This window comes from Palaemon carinicauda, chromosome 1 (genome assembly GCF_036898095.1).
Source record: "Palaemon carinicauda isolate YSFRI2023 chromosome 1, ASM3689809v2, whole genome shotgun sequence".
NCBI lineage: Eukaryota > Metazoa > Arthropoda > Malacostraca > Decapoda > Palaemonidae > Palaemon > Palaemon carinicauda.
This window is the reverse complement of record NC_090725.1, coordinates 155,568,134-155,578,525: the sequence shown is the minus strand read 5'-3', so window position 1 is coordinate 155,578,525 and position 10,392 is coordinate 155,568,134. Positions and strand designations below refer to the sequence as shown.

The 10,392-nt window shown below is 48.0% G+C and overlaps 1 protein-coding gene across 1 annotated transcript; it reads right to left on the bottom strand.

Moving 5' to 3' along the window:
- Positions 1-3,779: 3,779 nt before the first annotated feature.
- Positions 3,780-10,189, bottom strand: LOC137619628 (CLK4-associating serine/arginine rich protein-like). Its single transcript, XM_068349864.1, has 3 exons — positions 10,161-10,189; positions 4,994-5,196; positions 3,780-4,765 (listed from the first exon to the last, which is right to left on the bottom strand). Exons 1-3 carry the CDS (start codon positions 10,187-10,189, stop codon positions 3,780-3,782), a joined length of 1,218 nt encoding a protein of 405 aa, XP_068205965.1.
- Between the last annotated feature and the right edge of the window lie 203 nt (positions 10,190-10,392).

The window sequence follows — 10,392 nt, the reverse complement described above, 5'->3', positions numbered from 1 at the left end:
TGTTTTTCTTAAAGGCTAAGGACGTGCTCAGACCCCTGATGTCATGAGGTCTGGGGACGCCTGGCACGGCCAGATCTTCTTCCTTGTAGGCCCTGGCAATAACTTGTCTCAACCAGAAGAAATGGTGTTCTTGGATACTTGTTTCTTAGTAACACCCGTGGAGACGAAGAGGCTCTTGATGCCTGGCCGGAGATGAGCCGTTCTTTCAAGGTATTTTCTAATGGCACGGACCGGGCACAATTTTAAATCCTCAGCATTACCCGTCTTAGGGATGGCTGGTATGGAGAAACCTTCGAATTTAGGATCCCAGACAGCTGGGTTCTGGGTCTTCGCCACAAAAGAAGGAACGAACTTGAAAGATATTTCTTTCCACCCCCTCGAATGAGAGACATCATAAGACAGCCCATGGATCTCTCCTACTCTCTTAGCGGAAGCCAAGGCTAGCAAGAAGACTGTCTTGAGAGTGAGATCCCTGTCTAAGATATCTTTCAAAGGTTCAAAGGGGGGGCCACTCAACATCTTCAGGACCTTAGCTAAGTCCCACTGAGGCACCCTAGCTGCTTGTGGGGGGCAGGACTGCTCGAAGCTCTTGACAAGCATCGAGATGTGCCTAGAGGAACCCAGGTCGATGCCCTTCAGGAGGAAGACTTGGCCCAAGGCGGCCCGTACCCCTTTTATGGCTGGGATTGACATTCCCATTTTGTCTCTGAGATATACCAGAAAATCCGCTATGTCTGGGACCGAGGCTTTGAGGGGTTTAATGTGCCTTGAAGCGCACCACTTCGTGAAGGAGGCCCACTTAGCTTGGTAGACCGCAGCTGAAGACCTTCTCAGGTATAGCGACATTCTCTTAGCAGTAGCTGATGAATACCCTTCCTTCTTCAGGAGTCGCTCGATAGTCTCCAGGCGTGAAGACGCAGAGACTGTGGGTTGTCGTCGTGAAATCTGAGAAAATGTGGTTGGTGTAGAAGGTCTGACCTGTCGGGGAGTGGCCACGGAGGTTGACTCACCAGGTCTTTTAGGTCTGCGAACCACTCTCTCTCCGGCCACCAGGGTGCTACCAAAGTCATCCTCAAGTTTCGGGCCGTCCTTACTCTGTTGAGTACTTGCCTTATCAACGTGAAGGGGGGAAAAGCGTACACGTCTAGGTTGTCCCACCTGTGCTGAAAGGCATCCTCCAAGGCTGCCTTCGGATCTGGTACAAGAGAACAATATACGGGAAGTTGAGCGTTCAGTTTGGTTGCAAAGAGGTCCATCACCGGGGAACCCCAACGTTGGATGATGAGCTTGGCTACTTCTGGAAGGAGGGACCACTCTGTCCCTACTATTTGGCCCACCCTGCTGAGACCGTCGGCCAGCACGTTCTTTTTCCCGGGGATGAACCTTGCTAATAACACAACCTGGTTCGTTTCTGCCCAATCTAGACTCTTTATGGTGAGATCGCACAACTCCCTTGACTTCAAACCTCCTTGCTTCTTTATGTACGCTACCACTGTGGCGTTGTCGCACATCAACGCCACAGTGTTTCCCCTTAGTAGATCTGCGAAGTGTAGGCAAGCCTTCTGGACTGCCTTCAACTCTAGGACATTGATGTGTAGGTCCCTTTCCCCTCCATCCAGGTTCCTCTCGCTGTCTCGTCGAGGAGATGGGCTCCCCATCCCTGGTTGGAGGCGTCTGTGAACAGCAGTAACTCGGGGGGGGTCGTTCGCGAAGGGTATCCCCTTGAGCGAGTTCGACCGGCAATGCCACCATTCCAGGGAGGGCCTCGTGTTTGGTAGAACTGGGATTAATACTTGTTGCGAGTCCAGTTGGCACCAGAAGTTCTTCAGGTTCCATTGGATGGCTCTGAGTCTGATTCTCCCCTGGGGAACCAGTTTCTCCAACGACACTAGATGCCCTATTAGTCTTTGCCAGTCCTTCGCTCTCCTGGGGCGCCCCGATAGGAACGGGCGAATGATCTCCATGAGATTGTTTATTCTGTCTTCTGAAGGGAAAGCTTTTCCCAGAAGGGTATCTAGCGTCATCCCCAAGTAGGTCATTCTGGTGGAGGGGGATAGGTTTGATTTTTCCAGGTTGATCACGATACCCAGATCCTTGCAAAACTGGAGATGTTTCATCCCTTGCTCCTTCAAGAGGTCCTTCGAGGAGGAAAGAAGCAACCAGTCGTCCAGGTATCGGATGAGGCGAATGCCTCGTTCGTGAGCCCACACTGAGACTGTCGTGAAGACTCTCGTGAATACCTGGGGCGCTGTTGACAATCCGAAGCAAAGGGTCTTGAATTGCAGGATCTGGGAACCCCATTTCACCCGGAGAAACTTTCGACTCGAGGGGTGGACCGGAATTTGGAAGTAGGCGTCCTTGAGGTCTATGGTCATCATGTAATCTTTCTCCCTCAAGGACAGTAGGACTGACTTCGGAGTGTCCATTTTGAAGTCTGTCTTCTTTATGAACTTGTTGAGAGCCAACAGATCTATAACCGGCCTCCACCCCCCTCCCCCTATCGCTTTTTCTACCAGGAACAGACGACTGTAGAAACCCGGGCCTGGGTGTAGAATCTCCTCCATGGCGCCCTTCTCCAACATGGAGGACACTTCCTCTTGAAGGGCGGTCTTCTTCAACGGATCCTTGGGGACCAGCCACTCCGACCGGATGGCCGGAATTAGAGGGGGTGGTTCTGCTAAGAACGGTAACCTGTAGCCCTCCTTCAGTACGGACACTGTCCAGGGCTCCGCTCCGTGAGCTTTCCATGCTTGCCAATATAGTCTGAGGCATCCCCCAACCTGAGGCTTGGGCAGGGATAGGGGGCCTCCCACTCTATCTCCTTCTGGAGGAGCGGCCTGAACGGCCTCTCCTGGAGGCAGAATAACCTGTCCTAAAGGAGGCTGAAGCTGCTGGGGCTCCCCTACGGGGGGGCTGAGGTGCTGAAGTCCAGGAGGAAGAAGGAGCTTCTCTCTTCGTCATGCTAGGAGAGGCCTGAGACGTCGCGGCACTGTCTGAGACTGACCTCTTGTAGGGCGGTCTCCTTGTAGGCGTAGGCCTGGGGGTGCTTAATTCTTTTCTCTTAGACACCTTCTCCATAATGGTTTCTAAGTCCTTTAAGGGGAACAAGGAGTCACCCCACAAGGGAAGGCTCCTCATGGCCCGCGCCTCCCTGTCTGGGACCTTTCGGGACACCTTTGCCAGGATGGTGTCCCTCTTGCGTAGTACCCAATTCGCTGTCAGGGCGAGAGATTGGTACGTCTGGAACTTAAGCGTCTTGCCCCCGGAGGTGATAAGTTCCCTCAGGAGGTTTTGCTGTTCCGGGTCTGTAGGATCAAACGTGGCTTGCACCCCTACTAAGGTGGAAGCCCACCAGTCTAGCCAAGAGGAGACGTGCACCAGGTCCCTCGACATTTCCTCCATCATCGTGGCCTCCGATGGAGAAAAACAAACTGGGGCTGAAGAGGCTCTGTCCTCCGAGACGCCCTGGCCCAGGATGTCAAGAGAAGGTTTTACTTTGCAGGCTCCTGGTCGACGTCCTTCTGGTACATAGACCTTGCCCTGCGTCTTGAGTCCCTGGAGTAACTTAGAAGAACTCTGAGTCTTGGGGGCTTCGGCATTACTTGTCACCACTCTATCCACGTATTCCTGTCCCAGGACGAGATCCCGGGCTAGAGGAAGAGCCAGGGAGGTCTTAGGCTGGGTAGGGGCCTGCATCAACCGTATAAGGCTGGACCTCCAATAGTCCTCGTCGGTAGCTGCCGGGTCTTCTATTTTGTGATGCCTCCTGATAAGGCCAATCACTCTTCTATAGGCCGAGTCCTCCGTCGGGGAACCCTCCCTACCGTCAGCCGAAGCCTTGGCTTGAGCCTGGGGAGCCGGGTCACCGGGCACTCCCACCGGGCGCCTTGTTCTTGACACAACAGGCACTCCCCTGCCGAGGTACTGGTCCTCCCGGCGGAGGCTTCCGCACCAGGGGCAGGAGTTAGCACAGGCATCGCCGACTCAGTGAGGACTAGTGTCCGCTCAAGTTCTCTGGGGGACGAGGACGCGGATCCCGTGGGCTGACCCGACAGCGGGAACCGTTCCTTCCGGTCCGAGGGCCGCACCAGCTGGGCTGGTTCGGCCAGGCTGTCTGTAAGGAAACGCGGTTCCCCCCGCTGGACGGGGTGAACCGGAGGCTTCGCGGTCTTATGCCTGCATGTAGAGTCCTTCTCGCGAATCTGCCTGCGAGGGTCATAACCGTGCTTGGAGGACGGTCTCCTTGGCGAGAAATCCTTGGACCGCCGGTCCGGGGAACACCGTATCTCTGCCTTACGGGGTACGAAAACCCAATCGCCATCTCGTGACCTACTCCTCTTGTGTTTTCTTCTTGGAGAACGGGAGCGCTTCCTGCTGTATCTGGAACGCGATCTTGAGCGGGAACGCCTGCTCCTGGACCGCTCCCTCCGACGTCGATGTTTCATCCTGGCTTCTTCACCCGACGAGAAAGACTCCTCTGAAGAACCCGACGTCACTGCACTTACCGTACGGCGGGCGGGAGCGGGGACCGCGGGGGACTTCGCGACTCGTTGCGTACCCGAGGTAGAAGGTTGCAGGAATTCTTCGGGAACTTCCGTGAGCGGGGTTGGGAACGAGGTTTGGCGCCCAACACTAGGGAACCAGGAATCCAGGCCCTCTTCCATTCGCATAGGGGACCTACCCGGTGTCTTAGGAAGCTTCCACCCGAAGGCATCACTCCCTGCGGAACCTAACTTACCCTGGTTGTCACCGCCTGCCAAAGAACCTGAAACACAGGCCCACGAAGGGGGCGAAGACACAAAAACAACGTTACTACCCCACAAGGGGTCATCGGAGGAAACGTGCCCCCCAAGCACAAGGGCCGAGTCTCCAGAGCACCCTGACACAGCACTACCGGGCTCCTCACTAGCCCGAGAAGGTCCCGCAATCCCCACTGCACATTCACCAGATTCCTGGGGAAGAACGCTCGGTTCTTTCCCCACGATGGACTTACCTCGGCCCCTACTCTGGGTAGGGGAAGGCGAGACAGAAGCCCCGTCGGACCGTTCACTGGGCGACGGTAGCGGCGAAGAAACACTAGCCTTCCTGGGTGAACGTTTCGACGATTTTCTCTTCTTCGTGCCGTAATGCACCCACTGGATATCACTCCAACCAACACACTCGGGGTACGTATCCGACGACGAACAAACTTTGCCCCTACAGGAAGAGCAAAGGGAGTGAGGGTCCACTTCAGGTTTGGAAAGGAACGCTCCACACGATTTACCGGCTCTAGGCCCAGGACAACGGCGGATTTGCTCCATAACTCACAAACACAAGACACAGGAACGCAGGGAATCAAGGAATACACTGGGGAAGCACAAGGGCGGAAAGTGAACACACAGGAACACAAGGGATAAGTACAAGTTACCACGCGGTAAACACGTGGGACACACGCGGCGTACACAAAGGGTCGAGAGAGAGCGAGAGCGACGTGGTGACACGTCGCGACCAGAGAACTTACTGGCGTTAATGACCCAAGCGGACCTCGACCTAGCGCAAAGCCTACCCTCGGGGCACATTCTCTAATGCCCGAGGTAGGCCTTCATAGAAAACGGGTTTTAGGGTATCCTACACAAAACTCTGGTCGGTAGAGAGGAGTTACAGGTAACTCCTAAGAAAGTAGTTCGAGGTAAGTATTCGTGTTGGAACAAATCACTATTCACGTTTGAAAGGAAATATGTAGTGACTGGATAGATGCTGGTGAGAGGACTGTTGGACGATGGCTCTTTCAGAGGGTCAGGCTGGATCTCTCTATCTGCTATGCAATGCTAGGCCCCTAGATATATCATCCCAATTCACTCTAGAAACTTCAAGTTAATCATTCTTGTAGCCAGGGGACATGGTCCAGACAGACTCTCACAACGTTAGGTTGCCAACTTGGCAGTTTGAAGTAGAGTCCATTTGTCGCCCAACGAGGCAACACTCTCTGCTAACTCCACCCACCTCTTCTGATAAAATGAAAAAAAAAAAAAAGAATAATTTTAGCCTAGTTCCAACCACGTGGAAACATGACAAAATCCCTAGTGTGTGTGTCATGCAGCATACAGCAAGCTTACATAAGACTTCGTAGCAAAACTACGTGAAATAGAATTTTAATTCTTTAAAATAACATAAATTTACATATACAGAACTGAATGAAAATACAACTAAATGAATGACGACAGTCTTATGTAACTTACATACATTTACTTAATCCTACGCGAGTGGAACTCACGTTACGAGCAGGCTTTACATCTCTTAAATACACAAATAAAATACGTGGATAAAATAATCTACTTCCATTTCAGTCCAGCTTTGTAATATATATATATATATATATATATATATATATATAAACATATATATATATATATATACATACATGTACATACACACATAAATATGTATATATATATATATATATATATATATATATATATATATATATATATATATATGTATACACCCCATTCCATATAATTTTATATTTATCATATATATATATATATATATATATATATATATATATATATATATATATATATATATATGAAGAAAGATTGAGAGATTTTTCTGAGATATGAATCATGTATTATTTCATGATTTTTATAATATAAATGATTAGTACTTATTGTAGGCTAAATTTCTCTTTAACTAGATTACAAAATATGTTTTTTTATTACATGGTTATGTTTCTATACGTTATTGCTGTATATTTTGTTTAGATTATTTGTTCAATGTTCCGGGTATGCTACCAGTAAATCTTTTCAGTATCCAATGGGTTAATGATGATCTTTTCAAAATGAATAAATAAACCACTTTAAAATGACTTCTCTACGACCATTAATACCTTGCTACATCTCAGCACTCTTTGGTTGTTCCAGCTTTGTTAATACATTGGAACCTCCACATATGAACGTATCTACATCTGAATTTTCCAACATCCGAAGTAAAATTCGAGCAATTTTTCGACTCTACACCCGAATTTTATTTCGACACACGAAGTAAGCAATTTTCGTCGTACCGGTTGTATCCGAATTTTTCGACACGCGAAGTACAATTCGAACACGTTCCTACTCTACACCCGAATTTTTTTTCGACACCCGAAGTAAACAATACTCGTACGCGTAGACGGTACTCGTGGCGCCGGATGTATTTTTTATTTCCGCCGATAGAAGGCAGCACTTCGACCTCGGAGGGACCCTCAATTAGCGTGGCTTGGGTCATTCCTCTGTTCTCGTCGGCTTCGTGTGGTTGTGCGCTGTGCGTTCTGCTATTAACTGTATTTTAATCGTGACTTTTTACGTACATCCTTTTACGGTTTTTTACATAAAGCATGGGTCCTAAAAGGCTTAGTTTCACAAGTGGTAGTGGTAGTGGTGAGAATAGGAAGAAGGAAATGCTTTCTTTAGAAGTAAAACAAGAAATTATTGAAAAGCATGAGTGAACTTGCAAAAGAATATGGCTGAAATATGTCGATGATCTCGACAATCTTGAAACAGAAAGAAGCCATTAAAGCAGTGAAACCTTCTAAGGGGATCACCATCATTTCAAAACGTCGTAGCCCTGTCATAGAAGAGATGGAACGACTTCTGCTAATCTGGATCAAGGACAGAGAGATTGTTGGCGACACCATCACCGAAAGTATCATCTGCGAGAAGGCGCACGCCATCTTCACTGACTTGAAGGAGGCGAGCTCTGGGGGTGATGCTGGGGAGAGTTCAACCGAACCTTCCTCAGACAATTTCAAGGCATCTCGTGGCTGGTTTGAGAAATTTAAGAAATGGTCCGGGATTCATTCAGTTGTTCGCCACGGAGAGGCTGCTAGTGCGGACACAAAGGCTGCAGCTGACTTTGTGAAGAGCTTTGAAAGGACCGTGCAGGAAGAAGGCTACGTAGAGCAGCAGGTGTTTAATTGTGATGAAACCGAACTGTTTTGGAAGAAGATGCCCAGTCGAACCTACATCACCGCCGAAGAGAAGAAATTGCCTGGGCATAAGCCAATGAAGGATCGGTTGACTCTTGCCCTATGTGCCAATGCTAGTGGGGACTTTAAAAGTCAAGCCCTTACTGGTTTACCATTCTGAGAACCCTAGGGCCTTTAAGGCACAGAATGTGGAGAAGGACCAGCTTCATGTTTTCTGGCGATCCAACTCGAAGGCCTGGGTCACTAGGCAGTTCTTTGTCCAATGGGTTAACCAAGTTTTCGGTCCTTCTGTGAAGAAGTATCTTCATGAGCAGAAATTGCCTTTAAAGTGCCTGCTATGCCTTGACAATGCACCCGCTCACCCCCCCGGACTTGAAGATGATATCTTTGAAGAATTCAAGTTCATAAAGGTGCTGTATCTTCCACCGAATACCACCTCTATCCTCCAGCCCATGGACCAGCAAGTCATCTCGAACTTCAAGAAGCTCTACACCAAGCACCTATTCAAGCAGTGCTTTAATGTCACGCAAAGCACAAACTTAACTTTGCGTGAATTTTGGAAAACCCACTTTAACATCGTGCACTGCTTGAAGATCATAGATCAGGCTTGGGTGGGAGTAACTCGACGGACCCTCAATTCTGCCTGGAAGAAGCTGTGGCCTGATGCAGTTTCTTCCCGAGATTTCGAGGGTTTTGACCCCGAACCTGATCCCGTGGTGGGTGCAGCGGAAGACGTAGAGGAAATCGTCTCCCTTGGCAAGTCCATGGGTCTGGAGGTCGACGCAGATGACATCCCGGAACTCGTCGCCGAACATCACGACGAACTTACTACAGAGGAGCTCAAGGAACTCCATGCTATGTCTGAGCACATGAGTGATGACGAGGAAGGGATTGAGGAGGTAGAACATGTGTTAGGTTCGGGGCAAATAAAAGAGATGTTAGGAAAATATCAAGACGTGGTCGACTTCATCGACAAATACCATAAAAAAAAATTGCAGGTTTGTCGTGTAGTTGCGCAGTTTAATGATGTTTGCCTAACTCATTTTCGAGACATTCTGAAAAGCCGTACCAAGCAACTTTCTATCGATAGCTTCTTTAAAAAAACTACGAAGCGAACTCGTGATGAAGAGGAAGGAAGTGGTTCAAAGAAAACGGCAAAGAGTGAAGAGAAAGAAATTCAATCAATTTTAAGTGTAGAGAGTGAAAGTGATTAAAATTATTCATCAAAAAGAAAAAAAGAAAATGTAAAAAAAATAAAAAATATAAAAATAAAAAAAGATAAATAAGCTAAGTTAGGTTAAAGTTCACTTAGTGTATGTTAGAATAAGTTACGGTAGTGTATGTTTATCGTAGTCACCCTCTCTACCTCCTCATCGCCCGTCTGTTTCCTCTCTGCGTAGCAAGACCGACACCTGCGCTGGACTTTCTAAGGTAAAGTGACGCTAAAAACGCATTTCTTATTTATTATTTCTTGATAATTATTCTTTTTTACATGTCTATTATCTAATTTAGAGTGCATATTGTCATGTGTCATTATGTGTAGTAATTTATTAAGGAGTTATCATAGGTTTTTGGGCTCAACCACAGATTAATCCTATTTCAATGTATTCTTATGGGAAAATTCGTTTCTACATCCGAACATTTTCTACAGCCGAAGTCGGTTATGGAGCAGATTAAATTCGTATGTAGAGGTACCACTGTACTGTATATTATTTGAATTCTCAAGAAATAATTATGACTTGAGGATTCATGTCTTGGGATGGGACTTGAGAGTGCAGTGGAATGGAGGTTGTCGTGTCACTCTGATTATTACAAAGAAATTTTGGGCTCAAGCCATGGCGTTCTGATGGAAGGTTCCTTTTTGGTAGCTTCCTTGGGTATATCACTACTAAATATTCCCAGAGAATTTAACCACAGGTTATCACAGAATTCTAACTTCTGGAGCGAGTATCCTAAAGGTTTCCCTTTTAAGACATCGTATATCAACAGGGGAAGCATGTATTAACGCGCCACATAGCTATCTACACCCCAAACAGAGTCAACACTTCGGTGTGTAGGGGCGGAGAATAGCTGGGAGCCGTTCCACAGCTAATCTCGTTCGTGGCTACTTTTGGTACTCGAGACGTAAACAAACGGGCGCCATTGCTAAATGACGTCACGTCCGTCACCATCCTTCTGCTAGTAGCTTGCCTTGCTAAGACGGATTTTACCTTACGCTTTTTCATCAACCTGCATCTTCGTCATGTCGTTACCTTCGGCCTCGCCTTCTTCTGGAAAGTCGAGTACAAGGTTCCAATATTGTTTAATTAAGCTCTGACCGTAAAGTAAATTATACTTTTCGAGATATTTGAGGTTTTGTGGCAGAGCTGTGCCTCGACCGGACCCGCCATTTTATGGCGTCGCTGTTGTTTTGCATGCCTTATTTAGTTAGCCTCAACAGCGTTTTT